Below are 16089 nucleotides of genomic sequence, written 5' to 3'. Positions count from 1 at the left end.
TAAAAGTACCCACACTTGGGAAAAGTTCCCAAACGTATTTTTCTTCCTATGTGTGTAGGGTGGTAGAATATATTGTAAACCAGCATTTTGTCATGAATACACATTTCAATATTTATTTTTCTCCTGAACTAGTTTCAAAAATAAAGTATATGGCTTGAGGGAGATATATTAAATAGCATTAAAAACATTTGAAAGTAGGATGGACCAAAATATTTAGGTCACATGTAAAAATACATGGCAAGTCCACGATAGAATGTTTAAAGTAAGTTGAATCTGGTTTACTGCTACAATAGAAATTAATTGATAATAAAATATGTTATCTAGTAAAGTGATAATCATAAATAAAACCAGTTCTAACTTGGATTTTACTTATTTCTAAATATTATCTTTGTCTAAAAACCTGTATGTTAGAGTAGTGTATGAAGAAACATGCATCTGTTAAGCATGTATGCTTGTGTATATATGTCTGTGTATGTATGTGCATGAACATGCAGATTGCATCTGTGCAAATTTCCCCACTATATGGATTCTAAACATTAGGTGATAATTTAAGCAATAGGAGGGAAAATCAATCTTGGCTGATCTCAAAGAAGAGGGGCAGATCTGGGTATTATTTGAATGGGATGCAGCAGGAAACCTGAGTGTTATAAACTAGACTAGAAGTCAAAAATCAATCCCAGAATATGGTTATTATCTGTAAGTATAAATGTAGGAAGCATGTCTTTTGAACTGTTCAGTCATATAACTTTAATTTGAAAAAGAGTAGCAGTTGGGAGAAATATTAAATTCCACTCTCTCACTTAAATCAAAACATTCCTGTTTCTTCTTTGAAAATGACATAATTCATATGGAAAGTGTTATTAGACCTTCAATACCAGTCATATTTTAAACTAAATTAATGCTTACACCTAATTCAAATGTAATTTTCTGTAAAAGTTCTGCAAACTGTTTCAGCAATTTTAAAAGCTGAATAGCCAAACATTTCACAAATAATTCAGTGAGTATTTCTCTGTGACTGTATTCACACTGCATACTAATGTGGTTTGGTTTGGCTTAGCCTAGTATACAAACCCCAAAATTGACATTTATCTTCAGAAACCTTGGGGGAAAGACAAGGCTAGACTGAAAAGCTGTTCATTATAAGGAATGGTTCTCTACCCTACACATTGTTTTTAGTTCATTAAATGATTTTGGGTTTGCAGCCTCCTATCTGCATTATGAAAACAAGTAAAAGATAATAGGATCAGACAAAATACTATAGAATTAAAACACTAGTCAAAAGTGTTTTGCTAGAATACTTTAATTGGTGGATCAGGAAGAAAACATAAAATGAGACTGGTATCTTGTAGTATTTGTTAATATTCTCCACAAATATTATTTGAAGAGAACAAAATATCTTAACTAGGAAGAACCTGCCTTAGATGAGGGTTACACACTTAAAGGCAACATTTTTAGCCATCTTATATCTTCAGGCATTCTCTTTTGCTCAGATAATTCATAAAGATACTAGCCAGGATTGCTTTTGAACCCAGTAGACAATACAAGAAAATCTGACTGTAAAATCAATATGCATGGCAGTGTTTCTAATCTGGCATTCAACCTCCCATTTGCTAGCCCCTGTTGAAGACAAAATATACCTAGGAATTGCATGTTTTCATTAGGCAAAGAATATTCTTAAATACTTTGCCACACATAGCCCAGAAAATAAGAATGCTGAGTTTCTCAGGTTTTTTACCTGCAGAAGTGAAGGATTTGTTTATTCTGATCTGTATTCTTTTGCCTGATGTAGAATTGTGTGTAACTCAAAATGTTCGATATTTCTGTGCCAACCAAATTAATCCATTAGAGAGACTGGCATATTTAATACCTAGTACTACTACCTAGTACCTAGCAAGGGCCTAACTGCAAGTAATTTAGCACCCGTACAGCTTGATCTGCCACAGCAGAATAAATTTAGTTTTTTCTAATATTTGCAAGAAATCTATTTTGTGGATGAAAAAGAATCCAAAACCATATTTGCTTTACGGTACAATACAATTTGATTATGAACAGTATTAATTCCTAAACCATATTGTAAAAATTACACCATTTGGCTTTAATATTGAGTTAAAATAAATATATTCTCTCTCTTTCTTTTTCAGGTATGAGGTAACAAATGTGCCTGAGAGAGTTGTAAGTGGAAGAAAACAATAACAATTTAAAAACCAATGCTTTAAACAATGGGACCAGCCCACTCTGTGGATCAGTGAACAAGTCTCCATTCATGTAAATAAATTCCTCAAGCGTGTAAAGAAAATTTGATTGCAGCAGATGCCAATATCACGGCAGGGCCCCTGTACCTTTAACAGCTGCATGACAGACAAATATTCAGTAATCAAAGCTTTCTTAAACATACAAATGCAAGGAAAAAATAGCAGCTCTGGTTTCTGAAAATAATCTAGTATAATAGAGCTGGAAGAGGAGAAAGGTCCTTGCATTCTTAAAGTGTTGTCTAAAAGAACTAATGGAAAGCCTTGCTAAGGTAAAAAAAAAAAAAATCAACTGTCTGGAATTTGTCATCGTACTGGTAAGCTTACATTTTTCTATTGCTCTTTTTAGAACTCACATTTCAGCAGAAAATGATGCTAATCCATGTCCTAGAAACTGAGACATAGATACAACTCTAAAATATGAGATTGAATCTTTCTGTCACAAAAGACTTTAAAATTAGCTGAAGGATTAAAGCTATCAAGCTCTCTTTTTGTTTTTTACTTTTGTGATATCACATCCCTGTACATGTCTATACCCATAGTGTTGATTTAGATTCAGGTTTTCTTCCAAGGAGGTTTCTATTATTATTGGCTCAATTACAGCTAAGTCCATGCTCAAAAGGGTTTGATCCCAAATAAGCCTGCGTAAGATTTTAGCTTCAGAGCTTGATCTATGCATCCTTATTCAGAAATAAATACTATAAGTTAAATGAGGTTTGCTTTTATTATATAAAGGGTTAATTTCTAATAAATGTGTATAAGGAGGCAGCTTTATATAATTCAACTGGGTAGACATGTACAGATTGCATTATTATTACTGCAAGTATTTATAAAAAATACCAATTTTACCTATCCTTTTCAAATCAGTATTGTTATTGTAGTGAATATGTCTGCCTCATTCTATATTCTTGACAATCACAATGGTGAACCATGGATTAAAAAAAAGATGGAAGGTAGGTTAATTTATTAGATTGAGGATTTTTCCCAGCAGAAAGTTCAGATTATCCATTTGGTTTTACACTCTTCTTTATATTTCATATACCAAATCAGCCAAATCTGAGTCTTCCTTCACTGTTTTTCACAGCTGCAATCCTTTGGTCCATCAAAACCATATAAATTATACAGTAATAAATTGAATTATGAGTCAGATTATTTCAATTTGATTAGATTAAATGTTGGAAACACAGTATGGCCACAGTTCAATGTTACAACAAGAATATAGTAATTTTTAAAAAGTTGTTTTGTGGTTATTGCTACAGTGTAGACTTATGAAAAGATAACAAAATTTTCTAATGTAATGCTTAAAAAGCAGCACCAAGCAGTAGCTACTGGTCACAAATGATCCAGGCAGCTCACATTTTTTAATTCAAGTGCATCAGCACACCACCAACTTACAGAACTCTTTTTTAAATATAGGAATACATGGATAACACACTCAGGCCTCTTTACCCCATTTTTAAAACCTATCCAAAAGACAATACAGAAAAAAGAAAAAAAGAACAGTCCACCTCTTGTGTTTATCCTCACACTCAACTGAAATGACAGGGGACACAGGTTACTTCCCTCCAAACACAAAAAATTACTCCAGGAAGTAGCCTTGCCTCATTTGTTCACTGATTTCATATATTTTGCTGATCTTGGTAATAACCACACACAACAGACCATAAATGCCTTGGTAAGTTTGTTGTAAGGCTGAGAAATAGTTTCCCAGAAGTGGTTCAAAGAGCCATCCATAAGCAATACGTATCGAAGCTGTATTTTTTAATGCACATTTCCCCTCAATCACAGCATTTTTCCCATCGAGCAATAATTCTTAAGTCTAGTTCTTCATGCACACATCACCATGTAGTAAGATCCTGAGATGCCAGCACAAATCTTAATCCAAATGGAACAGGGACCTGCCCTGTCATATCAAGCTTTATGATTTTTCTCTCTGTGTAGTTTCTCCCATTATATAGACTTTTTTTAAAATAGGAAGTGTCCAGAGAACAAGGGGAGCCTCTTGTATATTAGTAGTTCACTCAGATAGAAGCAGCTGATAGGATGAGGTTGTTTGCCTCCCTTCTAGTCCTGCTAGAATGTTACAAAGAGGCCTTCTTTCACACTGGCTCACGACGCCTGGGAGCAGGAAGGAAGTGATATGCTGGCATGCACCGATCTGACCAGCATCCCAAGTGATAGCCAGCACAATATTATCATCTGGTCTTGTAAAAGATAAGCATATTGAAGGACTCTATGATACTATAGAAAATAATATAAATGCAGGCATCTGTCTGCTGCTTTTTAACTGATACATCAAGCCAGCAAGTCAAACTGTGATCTAATGGGATACAATTCTTTCTTGTCTATCGTTTCCTTTTCTGCTTTAAGGATTTTCTGCGCTTGAGGATCATCTCATAGAGTTTGTCCATACCTTCAGTGAGCCCCTCACCAATGATCGCACAGGCTGGTTGGATATGGTAAGTGGTGGATGGAGTTAGCTCATGCAGAGCCAGCTGTTTTTCTATTTCTGCCACAGGCAAAGATTTTGGCAGGTCTTGCTTGTTGGCAATCACTAACAAGGGAGTGCCTTGATTCTCTGCAAACTTGGTGACTTTGTGTAGTTCTGTCTTGGCTTCTTCCAGCCTGTCCACGTCAACAGAGTCCACCACATAAATGATTCCATCAGTGCAACGACTATAGGACTTCCACAGGGGCCTCAGTTTCTCTTGCCCACCAACATCCCAAAAATGGCAGCTGATGCCTTTAGCAGTCCCATTGCTTAGCTTGATCTTTTCAGTGTTGAAGCCAATGGTGGGCACCGTGTTGACAAACTCGTTGAATTTGAGCCTATAGAGCACCGTGGTTTTGCCTGCAGAATCCAGACCCAGCATGACAATGTGCAGGGACTGGAAAGCAGAGATATTGGAGGAAATGTTACCCATGGTGTTGATGGGTGACTCAGCAGCAGAAAAATCTTCGTTGATTCCGTTTAAGCTCCTTTCCTTGTAGTGGCTATAAGATCCCGACTGGGGTGCGATTTAAAATGCACACTCACCCGCAGAAGCCATCCCAGATACGCCGCGGAGAACAGGAGCAATCCGGATCTTGCGAGAGAGCGCGAGCGAGACAGCGGAGTGGGTGGGGGGAACAAACGGAGGTCAGCTGAAGCAGCCCGCAATCGCCTGGAATCAGGATCGAGCAGCAAAGGCAACTTCGAGGTGTGGTCAGGTTGTACAGAGCCGCAGAACAAAGCTGGATCTCCATGCAAATCGTTTCTATTTTTCGCCTGGCTAGAAAAAGAGCCGGGGGTTTTCCTGGATCAGCTGCTCAGACGAGCTGGTCGAGAGGGGAACTGCCTTCTTCCCTGCAGACTCATTCATTTTTCAGGCGGGAAGTGGCGCCCTCGGTTTCGGCCCACCTTCTGGGTGAGGGAGGCTCCCTTCCGCTGTGTTCTGCCTGGGAGGAAGCCCCAATCGGACCTCCCCCAAACAGCTTCCAACGCAGCAACTGCAGTTCAATCCATCAAAGCCCTGCGAAGCGGGCAGGGGAAGGAGAAGGGAGGAGCTTTAAAAGGGCAACGATGCAGCTTGGGGGGCCTTCTTTTTTCGAGTCCCGTTCCCTCCTCCTCGCCCTGTTTCTTCTAGCCCTCTTCCGCTCCATCAACCTTTGCTTCCTTTAAAATGGTCTTTGGATGGCTTCTTTTCCAGGTGCGAAGTTCGGTGAGAGCGTCGCTTGTTTGGGAGCTTTTGGTCTGGAAAGGGGTCGCCTGGGCCTGGGCCGTACCACTTCAGACTACGGGGGAAGTCACAATTTCTAAGACTCCATATCATATAGAAATACAATTCTGCCTGTAAAAAATGCCAGTGTGTAAAATGCTAGGGTAAAATATTTCCGTCATAGGTACGTGAGTTCAAAAGCACTGAGTGAAGCGTGAAATCCCATGCAGTCTGATCGGAAATAATACACTACCCACAGCGTTGGGTCGTCGGGAAGGGTGAAAATGTATAGGTGATTGCATGACTTCTCTCCCGATCTGTTCTAAAGGGTCTCAGCGTGGCTCACCTGAAGCAGGAGGGCCCAACGACGCCGAGGCTGTCTCCATCCTGTAAGAAAGAACAGCCGCCCGCCCCCATTGTTCGGCCGTTCTGGGCGGCTCCCGCCTATCCTCACCTTCGCCAGGGCTAGTAATGGCTGATCCCCACCGGGACATCCAGGCTTACTCAGACATCCTGCTCTCAGCCGATTCTCCCGCACGGAAAGATAAAATGGAGCGAAGAATTATTCCAGCTGATGAATAATTGAGCTGCTAGTAATATGGGTGAAATAGTCATCCAATATTTCTTTTCCCCTTCAGGAGCTCAGGACAGCAAAGATACCCGGTCAGTCAATCCACCCTGTGAACTTTTGCGGCCGTGCCTTTCCTGAGGAAAGGGCTAACCACCAACTTTCATATGGATGTAAAGCATGCACCGTGTGTCCTGGAGAGGGGGAGAGGGTGGGGATGACAGATACTAGAATGGAGAGGAAATTTAGTCTTTTCTTGCTGCATTTCTGAGGAAAATCTGACTGCTGAAGTGGTTATTTATCTGACTGACCCCGCAAAAAATCAGTACTGAGGGATAATTGACTCCAGCTATTCCCCAGATATACATTCACATGGATGAAATAGTTCTGCAGGCACTTATAATTATGGCCTACCCTGCAAGTACTGTGTGTTTGTAGCAAGTAGGAAAAATGCTTTTTGTGACCCTGGTGTCACACTGTCTCACTCTGGTCACAGTCTTGATTCAATTACTGACTCACCTGAGTGAGTCACACAGGAATGAGTCCCTGGTTCTGTGCACACTGGATGGAGTCCCAAATATGGCTCACCTGTGTTTTCTTCAGTCTTGAGCAAGGCCTGAGTGCTGCTCTCATGAAGATTTCACATGGGTTTATCTAGGAGGGCTGTGCAAAGTATTTGAAAGAGGTGCTTCAGAAGTTGCTTGTGTGTGGAGATAGCCAGGAACTGTTTCCAAAACAATGGAAGCATTGTGAACATGTCATGAGATCCAAGAATTTGAACACAAAGGTCCAGTCAGGAACATTTGTGTAAGAATACAAGGTAGGGAAACAGCAATGGTTTGGGTGAGCTGTAGACTACCAAGCCAGGCAGAAGATTTGAATAATGGCCATCTGGACTAGATTATAGAACTTTCAGAGAAATACAGTAATAATCAGCAATATCAAACTTAAATGAGAAAACAGACTTAACCAAGACTGCAAGGTCCCCAAAGTTCCTCAGTGGTCTTGCTGATTATTTCATTTTCCATAAAGTTGAAGAAGACGCAAGGGGACTGGCTCTCATATATCTGATCCTAATCAATACAGAAAAGCTGACTGAAGAGTTAAAAGCAGTAAGAATTTTTTGAGGAAACACCATGCCATCTTGGTGGCACTACACTACAAGGAAACTAAAGGAAAATTGGAGCATAGTTGTACACTAGATTTCAAAACAGCCAAATTGTTTCCATACTGGGTAGAATTCCATAGTTAGAAATCTTCAGGTCCAAGGAACCACAGGAGAGTGGAAAACTCAAAAATAAGATACTGGAAGTAAATGGAACATACTATTCCAATGAGAAGGGAAAATGAAAGAGTTTCCTGTGGAAGCATAGGAACTTTCAATCAGCTAAGAGTTAAAAGGGAAATGGATAGGAAATAGAAGATGGGTATAATTACAAAGGAGGTATACCAGCAAGTACTGAATATTTGCAGGAAGAAAGTCAGAAGGAAGAAAGTGCAAAAGGAATGGGGAAAAGGAAAGCTAAAAGTTTGACCACCTCTGTATTAGATCCATACCCCTCCTAGCTGGTCAAGGCTGTCCAGGAAGGGGCATGTGATTGGGTTTAGGTGGTGGTTAGTTCTTCCTTTGGGTGGTTCTGCTGGCTCTTAAGGAGGTGGTGGTGCATCCCTGCTCAGGGGCCATTGCTCGACCCAACCAGTCTGGACAGCTTTCATCCAGTTTCCAACCTTCCCTAAAGGGAAGATAGTGGAGTAGGTGGTTGCACTGCAGCTTCAATGGACTTTGGATGAAACGGATTATCTAGACCCCTTTCAGTTGGGATTCAGGCCAGTATGGGATGGAGATGGCATTGGTCACACTCATGGATGAACTCTGGTGGGAGCAGGATGGAGGTAGTACATCCTTGTTCTTGACTTCTCAGTGGCTTTCGATACCATTGACCTTCTCGATCAACTCCAGGAGTTGGGGGTGAATGGCATGGTGTTGTGTTGGTTATCCTCCTTCCTCTGAGACCAGTTCCATTTGGTGTTGATGGTGGGGAGAGACATCCAGTCTGCAGCCCCTACTTTGGGGGTGCCACAGGGCTTGGTCTTTTCTCCCCTCCTGTTTAACATGTACATGAGGCTACTAGGTGAGGTCATCTGACAATTCGGGGCGAGGTATCACCAATATGTTGATATACACAGCTCTATATATCTCCACCCCAGGGCTATTGAGTGATGCCATGGACGTCCTGTTCCAGTGTCTGGAGGCTGTGGGGGCCTAGATGGGGTGCAACAGGCTTTGGCTCAACTCAGGCAAGACTAAGTGGCTTTGGGTATTTAGACTTTCTGGTGTAAATGGCTCCAGTTATTTGGTGCATGTAACACCACTATTCCGTGAACTGCATTGGTTGCCAGTGTGCTTCTGGGTGTAATTCAAGGTGCTGGTTGTCACCATTAAAGCCCTTCATGGCTTAGGACTGGGTTACTTGAAGGACTGTCTCTCCCCAGTTGTTTCTACCCATCTAATCCAGTCAGGCATAATGGTATGCTTCAGGTCCCATCAGCCCAAAGAATGCTGGTTGCCAGGGCCTGGAAGACGTGCCTCTTCTGCCATAGCATCCACCTTGTGGAACATTCTCCCTGTGGAGATCAGGATGGCCCCCGATCCTGCTAGCCTTTTGTAAGGCCCTAAAAACCTGGTTCTGTGGCCGTGCCTGGGGCCCGGAGTGTGTGCAGGAACTTGCTTCTTGGCTGTATTAGTGATTTGAGTTTGATGTTTCTCAGCTGCTTTGAATTTTAATTTATGTAATGCTTCTAATTGTTTTTATTTTATTTTAATTCTGTTCGCCACCCGGTATCACTTGTTGCCATATAAATTGAATGAATGAATGAATGAATGAATGTATTTTATTTATTTATTGTTAATGAATCTAACAAAAAGGGCTCTCTGTCTCTGTCAGGAGTAAGAGAGAGAAAAAGGAAGAACGGGGCCTGCTGCTTGGAGAAAATGGTAAGAATGGTACCAGGAGAGAGCAAGAGGACATACCTCATTTACTCCAACTTTGCTTTGATATTCTCCCCCAAAGGGAAACCATATCCAAATGGACCTAAGCAAAACCTGTTGACACAAAGAGGGAGTGTTGATCCAAGGTAAACAAAAGTCTCCAGGGTCAAATCAGTTATTTCCAGTAGTTACCTACTGCAGGTGTCACCTTGGACCCTCTTTCTGTTATCTTTGAGAAATGAAGAATTGGCATAGTGCCAGAGGTTTGAGAAAGGACAAATATAGGTAGTCCTCGGTTTATGATGGCAATTGGAACTGGAATTGCTATCGTTAAGCGAGGACCTCATGTGACTGCAACTTACAGCTCCCTGTTGGCTTCCCCATTGACTTTGCTTGTGGGAAGCTGGCAGGGAAGGTCGTAAATCATAATCATGTGACTGTAGCTTGCTGCAATGTTGTAACTGTGCATCAAGTGCCTGGATCACAGTCACATGACTGCTGGGATGCTGCAACAGCCGGAACTTTGAGGGCTGGTTGAAAGTTTGAATGGTTGCTGAACGAGTGGTCATAACTCAAGGATCACCTGTATTCTTGTCTTCAAAAAAGGCTAAATAGCACTGGTAGCTACAGAACAATCAGCTTGTGGTCAGTGCCAGACATCAATGATAGAGGAACTGGTTATAATAGAAATTTGATATTAATTATTATACATATACACATATAATCGATAGATGAAAATGTATTACTAATCCTATTGAAAGTTAAAATTTCTTATAATAAATGATTCTATAGATTAGCTATGAATGATTAATAATTGTTAATTGATAAGTATACAAGTATATTTTGAATAGATGATATGAGAATTTAAGATTATGAAAGGGGCACCAACAAGTTGGTAACTGGTTGACACACGGTATAAAATGGAAGATGCTTTTTTTATGCCTTTTTATGTTTTTGTTTGTTCTTGTATGTTTTGTGTTTGTTGTAAAAATAAAAAAATATTTAAAAAAAATGATAGAGGAACTGGTTTCATTGTCCATGGGAATGAGGTGGACATGACAGAAGTCAGAAGCATTTGACAAAGTCTCCCATGAAATTCTTGTAGAGAAAGTGACTAAAAGTGGGCTGCACTATGCAACCATTAGATGAAAAGAGCTAATGGAAGCATTGTATCCAACAAGTGTACATCAGTGATTCTGAATCATGCTGGAAGAAAATGCCAAGTAACATAGTTGCACTGTTCAATATTTTCATAAATGAGTTGGATGAGGGGTTAGAAAATATTATCAGATTTGAAGACATCACAAACACCTTAGGGGACAGGATCTTTGGGAGGATCTTGATAAGCTGGAATAATGGGCAGAAACCAACAACCTGAATCTCAACATGGAGCAATGTAAATTCCTCTGGATAGGACAAAATCAAAGATACGAGTATAGGATGGGGAGACTATAGTGGGGATCAGGATATGTGAAAAAGATCTGGGTGTATTGGTGGATCACAAGCTAACATGAGCCTACAATATGATGTAGCTGCAAAAAAAAAAAAATACAGTCCAAGGATGCATCAACAGAGGTATGGTGTCAAGAACAAGAGAAGTCACTCTGCTCTATTCTGCACTGGTCATACTCTACTTAGATTATTGCATCCAGTTCTGGGTGCTGCATTTCAGGAAGAATATTGATACTGCCAGATTGAAGTGTGTCCAGAGGAGAGCAACCAAGATGACATAAGAAACAATAGGTTTAAATTGCAAGAAATAAATACTTGATTAAACATTGGGAAGAATCCCCTCATGGTACAAGTTCAACAGTGGAACTGACTGCCTCAGGAGATGGTAAACTCTCCTTCATTGGAGGTGTTTAAAAGGAGTCTGGATAGCCATCTGTCAGGGATCCTGTAATAGTAGATTCCTGCAAGACATTTTCCAAACTTTATATTCTATGACTCTTTAGTGTGTCATGAGCCATCCAAATTCAACCACTGAGCTGTTAGATATCATTATTGAAAAAATGTTCCATCTTTTATTCAGCTATGTAGTGTAGAGGAGAGATTGAAAGAAAAAAATCAATTTCACTTTTTTTTTTTTACTAATAATAAAAAGTTGTTTGAACTGTTGAAAGTCCTCAGAAAACTCTGTCAAGTATACTTCTACAGACAAAAGATCAGGTAATGAATCATAGGTATGAGAATTGTTGCTCACCCTGAATGAAAATAAACTTGGTTCACTTATTCATAGAATTTGATTACTACAAAGGAAACATAATCCAGATGTGTATCCATATGAGTATATGTTTGTGTGTGTGCATGTACAATTCTACTTTTTGTAAATTTAAACCTCTATTTGTATTAGCCACATTATGATAATTATTTTTATGTGTGTGCCTTCAAGTCAGTCTTGGCTTCTGGTGACTGCTTGGATGAGTTCATAAATTTTCTTGGCAAGATTTTTGGAAGTGGTTTGCCATTGCCTTCTTCCTAGGCTGAGAGAGAGTGAGTGGCTCAAAGTCATCCAGCCTTTATGCCTAAGGCAGGATTAGAATTCATGGTCTCCCAGTTTCTAACCTGGTGTCTTAAACTACTACAACTGGCTGCCATATAATTATTACAAACATATACAATTAGAGTTAGATATATTAATAATTTTTATTGTAAACAGAAAGTTTACACTTTTTCAGACTATACAAATAATTATTTGTAAGAACAAGTAAATGATCTCATGATAGCTACTGAACATACTGCATAGTGTAGTGCAGGCACATTTTAAATTTTGAAAATTCAAAAAGAAATTGTCCCCCTACCCAAAATAATTAATAATACCATTTTTTATACTCAGGACTAAATATTGACATAACTTTTAATATAATTTATAGTGATTTTTATTTATATTTTTATGAAATTTATTCTCATTTTCACCATCTTCAATAAATTATTTTATGGAAGAAAAAGTTGCAACTTATTGCACCCTTTAACCCTTTAGCTTTTTCATGTTCCTGTAGTATTTGTTGAGAGGAACATTAATTTACATCCATGTTCTGAAGTTGGTGTCAGTTCTTAGTGACCACAAAGATAGACCTTCTCCAGGACGATCTGTTTCCAATAAGTTTCCCTTCAAGTTAGGAACATCAATTTGTGTTCATACACCTTGCTGCTGGTCATTTTCTTCTTCTCTTTCCTTCCATCTTTCCCAGCATTATAGACTTCTCAAAAAAGCTAGGTCTTAGCCTAATATACCCCAAATATGACAATTTGAACCTTGTGCTTTGAATGAGAACTCTGGATTGATTTATTCTTAGTGTTAATTTTTTGGCTATCCATGGTATTCTGGAGTCTTCTTCAACATCTCAATTCAAATGCATCAGTACTTTTTCTATCCCATGTCTTCAAAGTCCAATTTTTGCTTCCCTGGAGTGTCATATGGAAAGCTACTACTGTGATTTTGATCTTTGTAGGTAAAGACATGTCACAGCATCTGAATATTTTTTAATCATTTTTCATCTTTTTCATATGAATACTAATATTAATACTAATATTATACTACACTATAATCTTTTTCATTGCTACCCCATGAAGTGCTAGTGTGCTGGTTCCATTATTGCAGATATTCCTAAAATGCAGAAGCTATACTGTATACCATTTCAATATTTTCATTATTATTTCTAAGACTGGTTGCTATACTGTTGTCATTAATTTAGTCATTTTTATATTTAATCTTAGTCCCATTCTTTTACTGTTTCTTGGACTTTCATTATTAGAATTTCTAGATCATTTGCATTTTTAGCTATCAGAGTAGTGTCATCAGCATAATGCAGTTTATTGAAGTTTCTTCCTCCAATTTTATCCCTTTATTTACCCTAATCTTTGTCCAATCCAACTTCTCTCAAGGTATATGACAGCCTTGTTTCACTACTTTGCCAACCTGGAGCTAGTCTATCCTATTTATATCCTATTTACTTTTTAAATTTTGTCAATTCCAAATAGTCCAATTTGTCTGCTTCATTTTAGATTTCTAGTGAACTATTTAAATTCACCCACACGGGGGACATATTTTGTTAAATAATTTTCTAACATGGAAGTGACTCATCTGGATGGATGTACCTCATACTTGAACAGATATATTACAGATTTAATCCATTTAATGCATATGTAAGACTCAAAATATTCATTTGGGAATTAGCTCAAATTTGAGCTCAAGACATAAGCAATGAAGGAGAAATGAATCCATTTTTAAAGAAGGAAAAACGTTTGGTTAAAATGTCCCTCTTTGATGCATGGACTGGCACAGTAACTTAAACCAAAGGAGGAGGAGGAGGAGAAAAAGGAGAAGACTTAACTGAATTTGACAAATATAGTAAGGGAATATTGGGGCATAGAAAGCTGTTGGCAACTTGTACAATCGCTGTACCATCTAAAATGAAACAGACCATTCTGAGAGATAGAGATCCAGTCTGAGTCACGATGAGATAACTTCAGACATATGAGGGAGGAAGTAGAGGACGGTGGGGTCAGTATGAGGAACATACCAGGAACCAGCAGTTCTCAGGCCAGAATTGCCAATTGTGTAAATTCTTATTTCAAGGCCACCTGGTGCCATGCAAAGGTTGTTAAATTGTGGAAAGGGTAGAAAGAAAAGGCTATAAGTTTGAATTATCATGAGTGAAAGAGACACTTGTCCCTCACAGTAGCATCTGACTTCACTCTGGGTTGCAAACAGTTTCTGAGAGATGTCTGCTGAGGAAACAGGTTGAGCCATTTGAAATCACAATGTCAGTGATTTACTGGTGGGGGTGGGGGTCATAAAGGAGTCTTTCTTTTTTTCTACTTTTCCCTGCCATAGGACCCTACGACATATTTAGTCACTGGCTATTCCAAGAAATAGTGATAAAATGATATTTAAACCATAGCCGATGACACAGCACAGGAGCTGGAATTTGCCTACTCCCCCTTGAGCTGGTACAAGAACTCCATTTCTCCAGTCAGTCAGCACTACTCTCCATAGCTGTTTTGTCTTGGGCTGCTGGAGAGACCAGACAACAGACTTTTGCAGAGGCGTCTGTTGGTTATATGGAGTCCTTTGCCATTCTTTTGAAAGGGAAGTAAAAGTAGGACTTGCATTTGGAATGCTAGTGCTGGTCATTGGATGTGTGTGTGTGGCTGCTAATAAATCTTGAGAAGCCCCTCTCTTCCCCACACCCACGTATGTGAAATTGATTCCAGAGAGAGGGCAAAACTGATCAGTTCCATGTCAAAATAATAACAACAATAATAAATTCCCTTATCCATGCTTTTGGATTACAGTAATTCCAGTTCAGCATGTGAACCAGTTTCAAAGCTGTTTGAACACAGAATACATTTATTTTTCTTAAAAAGCAAAAACAAAATCCAAACCTCTCCATCCACTTCAAGATACTATCTTGAAATTTCTTCAGAATTACAGGAGGTGCCTTTTATCCTTGAGTGGGATAGTACTTCTGTTTAAATGCTGAATTCAGAAGCAAGAAAGCTTTCATGGATAAGTGAGTAAGGGTAAGTATGCACAAACACACACATGAAGTAATACTACCTCCATAGCTGGGTGTGGCATTTCACCCAACTATGCCTGACACAATTTCCTTCTGAACCCATCTCTATTCATAGCTGAAGAGCTCCTCTTCTCAAAATGGCATATTAACCATCAATTCACTACTCTAAAGAGAGTCAGCAGACATGATGGGGCACTGCTTGATACAAGTATCATGTTCAAATAAAAACATTTGACAAAAGTGAAAAATGGCTGTTCTTAGAAACTATTAGAGATGTCATTGATCTCTTGTTTCATTTAATGCAGACAGCATTAAAGATTGCTTAGGTATACCACATAATTTAGCTATTGAAATCCCCAGTGCCATTTCTCAGGCTCAGACAGTCTTTCTGTGTAACAACCCCTTGTGCATGTAGCCTTGTTTTTCCTATGTTGCTATGGCAACATCAAGGCTCAGGAAGGGGACAAGTAGATTTCATAGCTTATCAGAGATTTTGTACATAGGAGAGGCATGTGGGGAAATGTTCTTTAATTACAAAGTGAGGAAAAATGGATTTTCAGGGAGGATTTAAGTTTTTACATCTGCTGAAATACATGACAGTGTCTTTTGTCTTGCTATTTCCATATTGACTTTATTCCAATGCAGAATAACAAGTGATCATCTAGAGCCGTTTGCAGGCATTAAACCTATAAGTTAAGTTCATTCACTGTTGGGGAGTATGGATAAACCTGGATGTCAGCCCTGCAGTGGATGAGGATCTACTGGGAATTTGTAAATTAGTTGAGTTGAACCTCTTTTCAATCTCCCTTTGGCTGGAATTCAGTGTAGCTCCTGATTGTGGGAGGCTTACTGTGTTTAACTGAATACCCTTATCACACTTACTGCTGTGTTTGTAAAATGAATATTAACCATACCCAAATGCATATAGCTGAAGTACAGGAGAAAGAGGCAGTACATAGTTAATATACCATTCAGAAGTGTTTCAGATGTTACATGACACAGCATGTTTCTACTTAAGGCAGCCTGCCATTTTTCAGGCTTTTGCAAGGGCCTGAAAAAATAC

The 16089-nt window shown here is 39.1% G+C and overlaps 1 protein-coding gene across 1 annotated transcript; it reads right to left on the bottom strand.

Moving 5' to 3' along the window:
* Positions 1-740: 740 nt before the first annotated feature.
* On the bottom strand, positions 741-5930 carry ARL4C (ARF like GTPase 4C). The gene has a single exon (XM_007443426.4). It carries the CDS (start codon positions 5171-5173, stop codon positions 4595-4597), a length of 579 nt encoding a protein of 192 aa, XP_007443488.1. The 5' UTR covers positions 5174-5930; the 3' UTR covers positions 741-4594.
* Between the last annotated feature and the right edge of the window lie 10159 nt (positions 5931-16089).

The sequence above is a fragment of the Python bivittatus genome, unplaced genomic scaffold (assembly GCF_059951505.1).
Source record: "Python bivittatus isolate LINGU-HERP-01145 unplaced genomic scaffold, Pbiv_v1 ctg000020_np1212, whole genome shotgun sequence".
Taxonomy (NCBI): Eukaryota; Metazoa; Chordata; class Lepidosauria; order Squamata; family Pythonidae; genus Python; species Python bivittatus.
Note: the sequence above shows the minus strand (reverse complement) of the source record. Positions and strands in the feature narration are given on the sequence as shown.